Source organism: Oscarella lobularis, chromosome 20 (genome assembly GCF_947507565.1).
Source record: "Oscarella lobularis chromosome 20, ooOscLobu1.1, whole genome shotgun sequence".
NCBI lineage: Eukaryota > Metazoa > Porifera > Homoscleromorpha > Homosclerophorida > Oscarellidae > Oscarella > Oscarella lobularis.
Genome location: NC_089194.1, coordinates 1,060,441 through 1,076,577, shown reverse-complemented (window position 1 = coordinate 1,076,577; position 16,137 = coordinate 1,060,441). Strand labels below are relative to the sequence as shown.

General features: G+C 49.4%; 1 protein-coding gene across 5 annotated transcripts; it reads left to right on the top strand.

The window, feature by feature from the left end:
- Positions 1–77: 77 nt before the first annotated feature.
- LOC136199227 (myosin heavy chain, skeletal muscle-like) lies at positions 78–16,084 on the top strand. Of its 5 annotated transcripts, none has more exons than XM_065989396.1 (15): positions 78–154; positions 205–4,432; positions 4,482–5,238; positions 5,292–5,601; positions 5,652–5,691; positions 5,843–5,952; positions 6,003–10,269; positions 10,323–11,428; positions 11,479–11,518; positions 11,616–11,667; positions 11,941–14,833; positions 14,888–15,098; positions 15,282–15,512; positions 15,561–15,769; positions 15,826–16,084. In XM_065989396.1, exons 9-15 carry the CDS (start codon positions 11,485–11,487, stop codon positions 15,988–15,990), a joined length of 3,795 nt encoding a protein of 1,264 aa, XP_065845468.1. In that variant the 5' UTR covers positions 78–154; positions 205–4,432; positions 4,482–5,238; positions 5,292–5,601; positions 5,652–5,691; positions 5,843–5,952; positions 6,003–10,269; positions 10,323–11,428; positions 11,479–11,484; the 3' UTR covers positions 15,991–16,084. The 5 variants fall into 5 exon arrangements, with proteins under 5 accessions (XP_065845468.1, XP_065845469.1, XP_065845471.1 ...); XM_065989397.1 differs by having other exon boundaries at positions 205–4,656; positions 4,727–5,238; XM_065989399.1 differs by having other exon boundaries at positions 205–5,238; positions 6,003–6,081; positions 7,613–10,269.
- Positions 16,085–16,137: the final 53 nt, after the last annotated feature.

Here is a 16,137-nt window from a genome sequence, read left to right as displayed (position 1 = left end):
GCAAACGTTTACGTACTTTAAAGTTTTCGAAAAGTCTCTTCGGAATATCCGCATTTGCTGAAACGAACTTTTGGTGCCCCGTATGTGAAACTTGCAGCTGCCGAGAAACGTGGCTAAGAAGCAGCTTTTTCTGACGTTTCGACTTTCGCGCTTGGTCTATTTTACGTTTGGCCTGCTGAAACCACCAGTAACGCTTTTTCGTAGGGTCTTCCGAGGCCGTAAACGAGCTGGGAACTCTTTCGGGAAGGTTCTGCCTGTCTAAGGTTCGTCTCAAAGTGTCTAGGTAAGCCTTAGCGTTAGCTACAGAGCGAAAGTAGAGGTTTTGTTTGGCAAATTGCCGCGTCGTCATGCAATAGCTAGGAATCAGTCCAAAGTACGAGCCATTAGGCGTTTCTTGCCAACACGTTTCTTTCGTCTCTCTTCTTCGACGAATTTCTCATCATCATCCCAAAAAAAGCTATGAATCCCAAGCACATCAGAGTTAAGACGCAAATCGTCATCAGATAGCTTTCCCCTTCTTTGTTACGAGCGGGAAACAAACGGCGATTTAGACCGAGCCATATGTCCCCGTGACCGTAATCATTAGTAAAGTTTCCTTGTGGGGAAAGAGCCATTGCGAAGTGAATAGACTTGCTTAGTAGGAGCGAGAGTAGGGGGAGAAAGAGAGCGATCTCGTATTTCTAGTTAGGAAAAGGAAGTTTGTTGAGGCGATTGTTAGAGATGAGATCATCATATATTTTTGACACTAACCGACATCAAACACCAATACACGTGCACAGAGAAAAAGAAAGAGAGAGAGAAAGAAAAAAAAAAACGACACAAATCAGAGTTCTGTTTTCAATTTCGCCGAGCCCGTTTTTTCCTAACAAGATAGTTTTGATTTCAACACGCTGAGCTCGTGAAGAACGTTTCTCGACATTTGACCGGCACGGTTCAAGGAAGTGTGAAACATTCTTCTCAATGCCTAAATTAAAATTCCACGTTTAAATATTGCTATTTGTCGTATTTTTACTCACCGTTGCCATGGTATTAGCAACAGTCAATCTGCTGTGATGTTGCCTTTGGATCATACCCAATCCGACGTTGACGTACTGTTGCAAGTAGAGATGAGTCGATTTTTTAATTGCAAGATCCAAAGCCACGCGCGCTTTAACGAAACCGACCCCGTTGGCGTTAATCAACTGACTCCGAATAGAGCTGAGCAAGCTACGCATATCGCGGGTATCTATAAAAAGAAAAGACGAGAAATGAGAGGCTAATGTATGAAATTATTTTGTACCATGGTAACGGCGAGGGTAAGTGGCCTTTCCCCAGAAGTGATGGCTAGTGGCCTTTCCCCACAAGGACTGAGGCCGGTACTTGTTGTATGCAGACACTTCGCGACTGTAACTCGCCACGTGATAACTATGGCGGATTGCAGCTGTGCGAATGTAAGCCGCAAAGTATCCGGCAACGCTACGAATGCGCCCGAAAATCGTACACGTCGATTCTATGAAAAGAACGCATGTACGATTTGAAGTTAACGTAGGAGGGGCCCCCTAACCTTGCGAATGCGGCAACGGCGGAAAATGCGTTCTCATTCCCTGAAACGTTTGATGCACGATCGCGTTGTGAAGACGCCGCAAACGCAGCGTCTCCGCGTCGGTAGTGGCGGCGCGACGTCGCATCGTTTTCGCTTCGCGTCGTTTTCGCGCGAGTTCGGCGACGGCAATTGGATCGATGTGAACGACGTCCTGTACGACGCTACGTCGACCGTGGAACGCGCTCTTGATTCGATTCCATATGCTCTCGGCGATCTCCCTAAAACTTCGTATCGTCAGCGCGAACTGCCCTTCGAGATGTTTTCCCAATATCGTCAGCGATACGGCGCCGGTGATGTGACCTCCTTGGAGCACGCCCAAGTCCAAGTCGAATTTCACGTACCAAAGTCGGAATATGTTGTTGTTGGCGGCGGCGTCGATGAACGATTCGGCGACTTGGCCAGCGAAACCGGCGGTGCGACGCACGCCCTCGAGAGCGGCGTTCGCTACCGTGAGACCCACTTTCGCTAAGTTGACAACTTTTATAGTCTCGTCGTAACCGTGACGCGCGACGTTGACGATGCCTTGGGCGGCGGAGAGCGCCCCTTGGGCGGTTTTTAACCCGAGTGTGGCGGCTTTCCTAGCAGTCCATCTTGCAGCGTTCCGAATTTTACAACCCGCTTTTTTGAAAATATTTCCATGGCAATGTTCGGGACGGAATCTTCGGTTGATGTCGTCCTGCTTTCTTTTCAAATCGTCTTTTTTCCTTTCCAAATTGGCCACTGCGGCGTGGAAAGAGGCTTCTTTCGATTTCGCCTTTTGATACGTGTCGTCCACGTGACGATTTGCGTTCGTGACTTTTTGTTTCGCGTCCCGTATTTGATTTTGAATGCCGGCGGTGAACGATCGTATGGCGGCGATAATTTCGCCTTGTAATTTGATCAAATCGCTCGCGTCGACTTCGCCTTTGGCGCGGAATCCCGCCGACTTCAGCGAACCGTAATTGGCGTAGATTTCCAAATTGAAAAAGAGTACGAAAATTCTTCCTTCGATGAAAAAGTACGTGAATTTGTCGTTGAATTGGACGATCACTTCGCCTGTCACTGCTCCCTTTAAAAGACTGCAATATCCGGATATGTTGACCTTAATCGCCGGCGGAAGACCGAGCTTGGCGTCGATGTAGAATTTCGGTCCGTGCTGCCTGTCGCTGCTGGTGCGAGATATGACGATTAATCCTCCGGCGAGATTCAGCGGATCGAGCACGATATCGATATGAATGTTCGTCGTGGATATGGCAATGTCCACGGCGATTTGATATCCAAAAATATCGAGAGTCCCGTTCATCCGGAAGCCTTCCGGAATCATTAATTGCGGTAGCGTGTGCGCCGACACGGCGTACGAGACCGTCGCGCCGTGCGGGAAACCGCTGTCGCCCAAGACGCGCGGCAAATTGACGTTAATTCCGAAGGCGCGCAGAAGCGCGTTCATCGTCAATTTATTGATGTGGAAGTAGAAGAAATTCTTACTCGGGTCTCTCGTATCGATGCCGACATAAATATCAACGTCGATGGCGTTTGGCGGGACGGGCGGAAGTCCGAACGTCACGCTTCCGCCTAATTCGACGCCTCCAATGCCGAAGGGATCGTGAAACGCAATAGCGGCGTGCAAGCCGCGCACTTGAAGAAACGGAATTCCGAACGGTTTTATCCAATGTCCCACCATGTCTAAGAGAATCTCGAGTCCGGCTTGACCGACGCGAATTGCTACGCTGAATGTCGAGTTGATTGCGTCGATTCGTACAGCGGCGTTAATTCCGATGTAGTTCTCCGTTCCAATTGCAAATTCGAGCGAAACTTCACTGAGAACGAAACCGGGTGCAATTTGAAGGTTCGAGAGACCGGCTTTGAGAACGAATTGGCTGAGTGATTGAATGTTGACGCTGATGAACAAGCTCGGATTTCCCAAATACTTGTGAATGAGTCTGCAGAAGGAAGAGTTGCAGGATTCCGGTATATTCAAAAACGCGATGATCGTGAGTCCAGGTTTGACGTCATTGATCTGACTAAGTGCAGCTCCCTTCAGCGCAGGCGCGTTGACGACGTTACGACTGAAAACGATTCCGCACTTGAGACTTTGATCTAAAAGCGACAGCGCACCGATCGACAATCCCGTCAGCGATTTGATGAGCTCGCTCAATTTAAAGTCACTGAAATCGACGCCGAATAGAAAATTCAACTCGCCCTGCTGTCTCATGATGGACGCCGACACTGTGGCGCCTCCCCACGGACCAAATACGAATTTTCCGGATAAGTCGAGACTGGAAAGCTCGCTCGAAAGTGTCAGCGAAATACTCGGCTCCGAGATCACAAAACCGGTCAAATTCACTTTTTGAATTATCGACGTAATTGCGTCCGGAAGAAACCTCGCCGAAAATTTCGTAATCAATTGACCGATTCGAATTTCGGGCGCCGTTGCCGTGAGAACGAAACCCGTGCCACTTGGCGGCGATTCGATGTTGAGAGTGAAATTCGTACCAGCAACATACCAATTACTTGTCGCTGAAAACGTCGTTTTTCTCGGCGTCGATAGCGCGATATCGATATTCGCTACAACATCGCTGACTTCAACGTAATTCGATACAAGAACGTAGTTCCCGTCAAGACGCAATTCCATGCTGACTGAGCGTGGTTCATTGACGTAATCGAATTTTGACACGCGAACGTTCAATATGGCGTTGATAACGTTCGCTATGGGGCCTGGTAAGCGTTTCCTTATTTCGGCTTCCGTATAGCCGTTTGTGAAAAGATCGACGGCGGTTTTGAGTTTCAAAACCGACGCCGTGTCGTCGATGGAAAATTTGACGTTTCCGTTTCCGAACCGCAAGAAGGAGCGAAGATTTCCCGTACTAAGAGGTAGATCTGTCACGAGAGCGACGCCTTTCTCTATAGGTCCCATCGATAGGGTGAAGTCGTCGATTTTATTCTCGACTAGATTCGGATCTACGTTGTTTGTGGAGATGACGAGAGAAGCGTTCGGTACGCGAAGACTTCCCAATCCTGGAACGCGCGAAATGTCAATATTTCCAATTCTTTTCACAACGTCTGCCAGTTTGAACGAGTCGACGCCGAGAATGACGGTAACAACCCAGCGATTCTTTGTTCCTTCCTCTGTCTCTGCTCCTTCCTCAGTTTCTGTTTCTTCCGCAGTCACGCTATAACGATGCACGATCAAGTTACCGTGAGCTGTAACCGTAGTTCCAGGCAGATGAAACGTGGGACTTCCGTACAAGGAAAAGCCGAGTCCAGTACCGCGCACATATTTTCCATAAAAGCCGGCATTTTCAATGTCAAATCGGTCCAAATGAAGCGTTTTTAAACTCGTCGACGTTGACGTAGCAGGAAATAAGGTCGTGCCGAGAGACTGAATGAATTCTCCGACGCGGAGAACTCCGTCGCAGGGGCCGCCGCTAATGACGTATTCGCCATCGTATATCATCAGATCGACGTGGAACGTGAAGCACTTTTTGGCGATGATCCATTTTCCGTCCAACGAGAATTGATTGATTTGAAATCGGCTCGCCGTTTCGGCGCCTCGCGACAAATCGACGGTGACTTTGATGTAAGCGGTGACGTTGGTGATCGTTAGAAAGTTCTTGATGAGTGTGTATGACGACGTCTCATCTGTTCCTATAGAAAACGAAGCCGGGCTTCTGGACACGGTAAAGTTTTTCACTCGGAAATTGAGTGGGTTGTTCTTGAAGTTCTTTTCCAGTGGTTCGGTGATTTTTTTCAAAAATGTCGGCGTCATTTTCGTTATGAGCTCGGTGATAGTGACGGTCTCTCCTGCTTTGACATCTCCTCGAAATTCCGTCTCGCTTCCTTGGAAATCGACTTTTTCTTCGAGACTCTCGAGGGAACGACCGAAAATCAGCTTTGATATTGTAGTGACGACTGAGGCTTCAGTGAGAGCCGCGAGAACGAGTAGAAAAACGAGACTGCGTAACAGCTGCATGGCTGCTGGTCCCGATGTCTCTCTCCCTCGGGTCCAATGAGCAGGATTCGAAGCGTTCGACGGTTTTAAGGTCGAGTCCCTAGCGAAAATCTTTAGCAGGATATTGATTGATGATATTAGGAGGAAATGAGATGTACCTTTTGTCAAGTGTTTTTGCCAGGTAAGTGAACTTCCCTTTGTTTTGAAGTTAAACTTTAATAGTAGAGGCGACGTTACTTCTCGTTTGCATTGCAGCGGAGGGGGAAACGATAAGCATTATGAACATGGGAAGGCGGTTTGTTACTGATCAATTTATATTGTGTCTGCATCAGGTGTCTGCTTTACGTTGGAGCCCCGTATAAACCAGCAGTCGCCGAGAAAAAACGTGGCCAAGAGTAGAACTGAAGCAGCTTCTTGTTTGGCGTTTCGACTTTCACACTTGGTCTTTTTACGTTTGCAAGCTGAAACCACCAATAACGCTCTCTCTCTTAGATCTTCCGAAGCCATAAACGTGCTGGGAGCTCTTCCGGGGAAGGTTCTGCCTGTCTAAAGTTTGTCTCGAGGTGTCTAGGTAAGCTTGAAGCATTAGGGCGAAAGTAGAGGCCCCAATCGGCAAATTTCCACGCCGTCATGCAGTAGCTAGGAAACACTCTATACCGTGGCCTACGTGCCACTAGGCGTTTCTTGCTGGCCGTGTTTCTTTTTGAAGCGTTCCCTCTCTTCCGTCGACCCAACAAAAAGCTAAAATCTTGAGCACGTCAGATAGTTACGTACGTACCCTTCTTTGTTACGGGCGAGAAACAAACGGCGATTTAGACCGAGAAATGGCGACAATAATCGTTAGTAGAGTTTCCGCGTGGGGAAAGAGCCCATTGCGAGACGAATAGACTTGCTTAGTAAGAGACAGTGAGAGAAGAGAGAGAGAAAGAGAGCGAACTCACATTTCTAGTCAGGAAAAAATGAAGGTAGTTGAAGTGATGAGGTCAACATATATTTTTGACACTAACCGATATCAAATACCAATGCACGTCCACAGAGAAAACGAAAGAGAGAGACAGAGAGACAGAAAGAAAAACATAACGAAATAATTTCAGAGTTTTGTCTTCGGAGCCCGGTTTTTCCTAACAAGACAGTTTTGATTTCAACACGCTGAGCTCGTGAAGAACGTTTCTCGACATTTGACCGGCACGGTTCAAGGAAGTGTGAAACATTCTTCTCAATGCCTAAATTAAAATTCCACGTTTAAATATTGCCCACGCTATTTGTCGTATTTTTACTCACCGTTGCCATGGTATTAGCAACAGTCAATCTGCTGTGATGTTGCCTTTGAATCATACCCAATCCCACGTTGACGTACTGTTGCAAGTAAAGATGAGTCGATTTTTTAATTGCAAGATCCAAAGCCACGCGCGCTTTCACGAAACCGACCCCATTGGCGTTAATCAACTGACTCCGAATAGAGCTGAGCAAGCTACGCATATCGCGGGTATCTATAAAAAGAAAAGACGAGAAATTGAGAGGCTAATCTATGAAATTATTTTGTACCATGGTAACGGCGAGGGTAAGTGGCCTTTCCCCAGAAGTGATGGCTAGTGGCCTTTCCCCACAAGGACTGAGGCCGGTACTTGTTGTATGCAGCCACTTCGCGACTGTAACTCGCCACGTGATAACTATGGCGGATTGCAGCTGTGCGAATGTAAGCCGCAAAGTATCCGGCAACGCTACGAATGCGCCCGAAAATCGTACACGTCGATTCTACGAAAAGAACGCGCGTACGATTTAGAGTTAGCGTATGGAGGGGCCCCCTAACCTTGCGAATGCGGTAACGGCGGAAAATGCGTTCTCATTCCCTGAAACGTTTGATGCACGATCGCGTTGTGAAGCCGTTGCAAACGTCGCGTCTCCGCATCGTTGGCGGCGCGACGTTGCATCGTTTTCGCTTCGCGTCGTTTTCGCGCGAGTTTGGCGACGGCGATGGGATCGATGGGAACGACGTCCTGTTCGACGCTACGTCGACCGCTGAACGCGCCCTTGATTCGATTCCATATGCTCTCGGCGATCTCCTTAAAACTTCGTATCGATAGCGAAAATTCTCCTTCGAGATGTTTTCCCAATATCGTCAGCGATACGGAGCCAGAGAAGTGGCCCCCTTGGAGCAAGCCCAACTCCAAGTCGAATTTCAAATACCAAAGTCGGAATATCTGGTTGAAAACGACGTCGATGAACGTTTCGGCGATTTTGCCGACGAACCCGGCCGTGCGACGCAGGCCCTCGAGAAAGACGTTCGCTCCTTTGAGCGCCAATTTGGCGACGTTTAGAACTTGTATAGCGGCGTCGTAGAGGTGACGCGCCAAGGTAACGAAGCCTTGGGCGGCGCTGAGCGCCGCTTGGGCGATTCGTATCCCGGCTGTGACGAATTGCCTGCCAATCCATCTTCCGGCATTCGCAATGTGGCAGCCGACTTTTTTGAACCACGCTCCGACGCATCCCCAACCGTGGCAACCTATAAGGCGAATTTTAATTCAACGGCGATGTCGCGTTTTTTTTTCTGCGGCTTACTTCGATGGCAACTGCGCGAGGCGAGTTTTCGGTTGACTTCGACTCGCGTTCTTTCCAAACTGTCTTTTTTCTTTTGCAAATCGCGCACGGCGGCGTGAAACGCGGCTTCTTTCGATTTCGCCTTTCGATACGTGTCGTCCACGCGACGAATTGCGCCGGAGACTCTTTCTTTCGCCGCCCGTAATTGATTTTGAACGCCGGCGGTGAACGAGCGTATGGCGGCGACAACTTCGTGTTCTAGTTTCGTCAAATCGTTCGTATCGACTGAGCCTTTGGCGCGAAATCCCGCCGACTTCAGCGACCCGTAATTGGCGTAAACTTCCAATTTGAAATTCAGAACGAAAATCTTCCCTGCAATGAAAAAGGAAGTGAATTTGTCGTTGATTTGGATGATCACTTCGGCTCTTAGTAATCCCCCCAAAAGACTGCAGTACCCGGATATGTTGACCTTAATCACCGGCGGAAGACCGAGCTTGGCGTCGACGTAGAATTTCGGTCCGTGATGCGTGTCGCTGCTGGTGCGATATATGACGATTAATCCTCCGGCGAGATTCAGCGGATCGAGCACGATGTCAATATGAATGTTCGTCGTCGATACGGCGACATCGACGGCGATTTGATAGCCGAAAATATCGAGAGTCCCATTCAACCGGAAGCCTTCCGGAATCATTAGTTGAGGTAGCACGTGCGCCGACGCGGCGTACGAGACCGTTGCGCCGTACGGAAAACCGCTATCGCCCAAGACGCGCGGCAATGTGACGTTAATTCCGAAGGCGCGCAGAAGCGCATTCATCGTCAATTTATTGATGTGGAAGTAGAACCAGTTCTTATTCGGGTCTCTAATGTCGATGCCGACGTAGATATCAACGTCGATGGCGTTTGGCGGGACGGGCGGAAGTCCGAACGTCACGCTTCCTCCTAATTCGATGCCTCCGATTCCGAAGGGATCGTGAAACGCAATACCGGCGTGCAAGCCGCGCACTTGAAGAAACGGAATTTCGAACGGTTTTATCCAATGTCCCACCATGTCTAACATGATCTCGAGTCCGGCTTGACCGACGCGAATTGCCACGCTGAATGTCGAGTTGATTGCGTCGATTCGTACAGCGGCGTTGATTCCGATGTAGTTCTCCGTTCCGATTGCAAATTCGAGCGAAACTTCGCTGAGAATGAAACCGGGTGCAATTTGAAGGTTCGAGAGACCGGCTTTGAGAACGAATTGGGTGAGAGATTGAATGTTGACGCTGATGAAGAAGCTCGGATTTCCAAAATACTTGTGAATGAATCTGCAGAACGAGGAGTTGCAGGATTCCGGTATAGTCAAAAACGCTATGATCGTGAGTCCAGGTTTGACGTCATTGATCTGACTAAGTGCAGCTCCCTTCAGCGCAGGTGCGTTGACGACGTTACGACTGAAAACGATTCCGCACTTGAGACTTTGATCTAAAAGCGACAGCGCACCGATCGACAATCCCGTCAGCGATTTGATGAGCTCGCTCAATTTAAAGTCACTGAAATCGACGCCGAATAGAAAATTCAACTCGCCCTGCTGTCTCATGATGGACGCCGACACTGTGGCGCCTCCCCACGAGCCGAAAACGAATTTTCCGGATAAGTCAAGACTGGAAAGCTCGCTCGAAAGTGTCAGAGAAATGCTCGGCTCCGATATGACGAAACCAGTCAAATTGACTTTTTCAATTATCACCGTAATTGCATCCGGAAGAAATCTCGCTGAAAATTTCTTAATCAATTGTCCGATACGAATTTCCGGCGCCGTTGCCGTGAGAACGAAACCCGTGCCACTTGGCGGCGATTCGATGTTGAGAGTGAAATTCGTTCCAGCAACATACCAATTGCTTGTCGCTGAAAACGTCGTTTTTCTCGGCGTTGATAGCGCGATATTGATATTCGCTACAACATCGCTAACTTCAACGTAGTTCGACACAAGAACGTAGTTCCCGTCGAGACGCAATTCCATGCTGACCGACCGCGGATTATTGACGTAATCGAATTTTGACACGCGAATGTTCAATATGGCGTTGATAACGTTCGCTATGGGGCCCGGTAAGCGTTTCTGTATTTCGGCTTCCGTATAGCCGTTTGTGAAAAGATCGACGACGGTTTTGAGTTTCAAAACCGACGCCGTGTCGTCGATAGAGAATTTGACGTTTCCGTTTCCGAACCGCAAGAAGGAGCGAAGGTTACCCGTACTAAGAGGTAGGTCTGTCACGAGAGCTACGCCTTTTTCTATAGGTCCCATGGATAGCGTCAACTCGTCGAGTTTATTCTCGACTAGATTCGGATCTACGTCGTTTGTGGAGATGACGAGAGAAGCGTTCGGTACGCGAAGACTTCCCAATCCCGGAACTTGCGAAATGTCAATATTTCCAATTCGTTTCAAAACGTCGGCCAGTTTGAACGAGTCGACGCCGAGAACGACGGTAACGACCCAGCGTTTTTCTGCACCGTCCTCCGTCGCGCTATAGCGATGCACGATCAAGTTACCGTGAGCCGTAATCGTAGTTCCGGGTAGGTGAAACGTGGGATTTCCATACAAGGAAAAGCCGAGTCCTGTGCCGCGCATATACTTTCCGTAAAAGCCGGCATCTTCGATGTTAAATCGGTCCAAATGAAGCGTTCTTAAAGTCGACGACGTGGACGTATTGGGAAATAAGGTCGTGCCGAGAGACTGAATGAATTCTCCGACGCGGAGAACTCCGTCGCAGGGTCCGCCGCTGATGACGTATTCGCCATCGTATATCATCAGATCGACGTGGAACGTGAAGCACTTTTGGGAGATGATCCATTTTCCGTTCAACGAGAATTGATTGATTTGAAATCGGCTCGCCGTTTCGGCGCCTCGTGACAGATCGACTGTGACTTTGATGTAAGCGGTGACGTTAGTGAGAGTGACAAAGTTCTTGATGATCGTGTACGAGGACGACTCCTCCGTTCCTAAGGAGAATGAAGCCGGGCTTTTGGACACTGTAAAGTTTTTCACTCTGAAATCGAGTGGACTGTTTTTGAAGTTCTTTACAAGCGAATCGGAGACGTTCTTCAAAAATTTCGGCGTCATTATTTCTATGAGCTCGGTGATAGTGAGTGTCTCTCCGACTTTGACGTCTCCTCGAAATTCCGTCTCAAGACTTCCGTCGAATTCGACTTTGGTTTCGAGAGTTTCGAGGGAACGACCGAAAATCAGGTTTGATATGGTAGTGACGATTTCAGGAATTGCATCTGTTGCAGCCGCGAGAACGAGTAGAAAAACGAGACTGCGTAACAGCTGCATCGCTGCTGGTCCCGATGTCTTTCTCCCTCGAGTCCAATGATTGGAACTTGAAGCGTTCGACGGTTTTAAAGTTGAGTCGCGAGCGAAAACATTTAGCAGGATATTGATTGATGATATTAGGAGGAAATGAGATGTACGTTTTTTCAAGTGTTTTTGCAAGGTAAGTGGACATCCCTTTGTTTTGACAGTTAGACTTTAATAGTGCACGTGGCACTTGGAGGGGATTAAAGTTGATCGCCTTTCCTTTTTTTATTCAGTTGAAGACCAACAGCTCAAGTTGAAATTCAAGGTCTTCAAGTGGGAGGAAAGGTACGACGTGTCCGTTTTGCATGCAGCTCAATCGTTAGCCCCTGTACTATTATTCTAAGTAGAAATTCTCTTGCGTCTTTTCCTCTAACGTTGTTTAGAGAAAGCGAGTACTAGCTAACGGGTGCTCCACTTGGAACCCATGGTGCTTTTAATGCTCTGTTTAATGAATGCATTCTAGCTGACGCTTAGAAAACGTTGCATAGTGTAGTGACCTACGTTTAACTTGAAATCGTTCTAATTACAAGATCGGCAACAACTAGGTCTTTTTTTTAGGATGGGTTTATTCAAGCCTTTTCTCGTCACTTTCCTTTTTTTGTTGCGCGTCTCTGGAGCCGAAGCCAACAACGAAGAAATTCAGGGCGGCGGCTCTGGAGCCGATGACGAAAACGACCCTAAGGATTCACCGTTCGTCGTGCCAATTATGAAAGAGACTGCCACCGACATGAAATCTTTAAAAGTCAAAGTGAGCGATTACGGAGACACGGCTGCCGCAGAGAAATCAAGTGCGATTGACACCGCGGTCAGTGACCCCAGGGAATCGTTCGCTCATTCGCACAAAGCAATCGTCGCCGTTCAGTCGGCGATTAAAATGGAGAAGGAGGCGAAGGCTCTTTGGGAAGAGAAGCCGTCCGTTGTAGAAGCGAAGAGAGTCTACAATGCCAACCCGGAGAATTACACGGCGGCGGAGAGTTATTATAACGCGAGTGCGGACGCTATGGAAGATATGGAGTCAATGATAATGACAGCGTACATGAATTATAAGGAGGGAGGCGAAGCCGCTCTCGAGGAAATGGGCAAAAGCGCCACCGGATCTCTTATGTCATCGCTTCAAGAGCTCAATGCGTCGATGTCCGACTCGCCCGCTTACACCAACACTAGTACCTTAGCCGAAATAAAGAGCAATGTCTCGATGCTAGCCAATAGATCGGCGGAGGTGATGAACGTTCTGAAGGAAGAGGAGAAAACTGCGTCGAACATCGACACGATTCGCGCCCAAGTCGAAGCGGCGACGGGAGCGGCGAAAGCGATGGAGCACGCCGCCGATCAAGCTCGCCAGTCGGTCGACAAGGCGGAAGAGGCGGAAATGGAGATAGCTAAGCACGCAAACGCTTCGATGGCGGCGAAAGACAACGATACGGTGTCGTGCGCCAAAGCGCTAAGCGACGCCGTGAAAAAGACGCTTACTATCACCAAAATGGCGGTCCAGGTGGCGACGCACGGTCGAGCATCGCACGTGAATCACTCCAAGGAAGTGATCACAAAAGCGAAGACCGTGGCGGGCGCCGTTCTCGCCGTCTCGACCCAAGTCGCCGTTCGCGCCGCGGCGAAAACGTTGCGACGACTCGGTCAAGAGGGAAAGGCGTCCGAGGAACTCTACCACGCTCATCGTCGCACGCTCTTCGGCCACGCTATCCAGTCCGTTCGCAATTGGATCAAAGCGGCGCGAAAAGCGGCAGAAATGGCGAAGAAGAAGGGGAAAACGCAAATCGGTTCGAGTTTGCAAGCCGCCACCGATTTGGCGTCGGCGTCGGTGAAAGCGGCGGAAACGGCGACGCCGACGAACGCCCATCGTCTCGCGAGCGTCATTCACGATGCGGCGCGAATGGCGGCCGTAGCCGCCGAGCACGTGCACGAGGCGTTGCGAAACGCGAGTGAGAAGGCGAAGGCGGAAAAGGCGGCAGCGGAAAAGGCGAAAGCGAAGCCGTATACAGCCGACGAGGCGGTGCTTCGCGCTCGACTCAACGCGGCGGAGATTGCCATGGAAGCGATCAAGGATCGGCTGGAGAAGATGCGCGCTATGGAGAAAGCGGCGAAGCAAGAAATGGCAATTGCGTCGGCGATGAAGCTCGTCACGGCGGATCGGAGTCAAGGGACGTTGGAGAAAACGGGCTTGCAGGCGGCGAAAGCGTTGCAGCACGCGGCGAATGCGATACGACACGCTCTGCATTATCATTTTCGACCGAAACGAATTGATCACGCGATAAAGGTGCTGGCCGGAGCGAAGAAGCACGCAAGCGACGCCGATAAAATGACGTTGTCGACGGGCGTGAGAGAGCTCGTCACCAAGCTGCGTCACTTCGCCGAGCACGGATATCGCATGGACGGCGAAATTCACCGGCACAAGGGAGATGCGATACAGCACGCGATGGAGGCGGCGCGACACGCGATCGTCGCCGCGAAACACGCGGCGGACGTCGCGGAGAAACATCGTACGGGCGAATCGTTGGATATAGCGGAAGCGTTGCGGAAAGCGGCGGACGCCGTCGAAGTCGCCGTCGGCGGACTGGAGAAAGGAGAAGCGAAGCGTCGGCATTTGGACGGGGAAAAAGTTCACAGGGCGTTGCACAAAGCGAGAGCAATAGCCGGCGACGTGTTCCACGTGATCCGGAAAATTATGGCGGAGCATCGAGCGGAACTAGCGAAGAAAGAGGAGGCCGCGCGCGCCGAATACAAGAGGCGAAATATGACGAAAATCGAAGAGAAATTGGCTCGCGCTCAGCACGCCGTATCGATCACCACTACCATGATGAAAAAGATGAGTCTTGCAGCGCATCAGGCCAACCGCGCCCACGCGGAAGTCAAGGAAATGACGGCTATGGCGCAGAAGATGACGGTGCCGCATCAAAAGACGAGAGCGGTTGTCGACGCTTTGTACGCCGCCGTCAAAGCGGCGCAACACGCGAAGCAAGTGGCGGAGCATCATCGCGACGCCGTCTATCGGGATTCGGTGAAGCATTTCCAGATGGCGAAGAAGCACGCCGAGGAAACGAAGCGAAACGCGAGAATGCGCGAAGAACACGACATGGCAGCGAAGATAAACAAGACGGCGAAACAAGGAAAAATGATGGCTTCCATGGCAACGACCGAGAAGATGAATACGGTGAAAATAGCGGCCCAAGCCGTCGCCAAAGCGTTGGAGGCGGCAAAGGAAGCGGCGCTTCACGCGGCGAGAAATCACAGTCAGAATGCGACCGTTCAACAAATGATGGCTACCGTTCACGGAGCGGCCGTCTACGGACACGCCGCCGTGGATGCGACGAAATTCTACAACGACGCGACGACGAGTTCGTCGACAGATCAGCATCACGACAAAGTGCACGGCGCTCTGTATAAGTTGGTCGAGGCGGCCGTAAAAACGCGAGACAAAATGGAAAATTTTACCCAGGTAATATAACTAGGAGAGAATATGTAATTATTATAAGTAAGGTTTTTCTCCTAGGTGGTGGCTTTGGCGAACGGGAAAAGGGTTGTTGTGGAGGCGAGGGTCGAGATGAAGACGTCGTATAACGTGACGAATAGGACGGCGCAATTGCGAGACGAAATTGTGGAGTTCATTGACGAATCGCGAGAACTTCATCAGTTCGCTGAGAGCGTAAAAGTTTACTCGGCCAAAGCGGATCATCTCATTATACCGCCTTTGCGTCATGGAGGTGGGTCTCTATTTGATTAGCCGATTGGCTTTTTGACAAGTCGATCCGCCCTCTGCATGACACTTGATTGACAGGGGTCCGAGAGTTCTAATTGATTAGGTGATTTGCTTTTGACAGTCGATCCGCCCTCTGCATGACATCTGATTGATAGGTTGGCGTCTAATTTCCTTTTTGCCTTGTTAGAATCGGCTTGTACGGTGATAAGGACTCTTTCCCACGTCCTGGGCAGCATCGTTCATCTTGTGTCGGAATCATACGAGCAGTGGGAGCAATTGCATAAAGACTACAACGAGAACAATCACTTGGGTTATCAGGCACTCTCTCAACTTCGTCAGGTCATGACCAACAATTCCGAGGCAATAAAGAAGGACAACACTCACACCTTGGCCACTCTGAATTCCGTAATGAAAGACGGTAGGCACAAAATAACGTAAACGCTATCTTTGATCATTTATATTTTAGCCTTTGAGCGATGGAGGGATAAGGTTCATCACTACTTGATTACCCAAGACGGGCGTCAGTACCAGACCATTTTGCATCACATTAGCAGCCGTGTACGCGCTTCCACTGGCCTCGACTTGAACCAGTATGTTTCAAAAGCCATTAGCATGGCAGCAATGGGTCATCAACTTGGCCATGAACTTCAAGAAGTTGTAGGAAGCTTGGAAAAGGTTTAAAAAAATACAAATGCTCATATTGGAAATAAAGATTTTTCTATTTTATTTAGAATTTGTTTGGTTTGCTTCACGGGACGCTGGTGAGAGCTCACGGTGCGCTCCACGCTGTTCGAAATGATTTGCACTACTTGGAGGGCGTTGCTTCTCGTTTGCATTGTAGCGGAGGAGGAGCAAACTACATGAGTTATGGACATGAGAAGCCGGTTTATTATTGACCGAATTGCGCGAGAGAGTGAACAAAATTTTGTCTGCTTTGTTTCTTCTTCGTTTGTCTGTCTCTATACGTCACGTGTCACATCTGAAATATATTCGTGTATTTTATTTATTGATAGCCAAGTCCATTACACAGTGCAAATAGATAA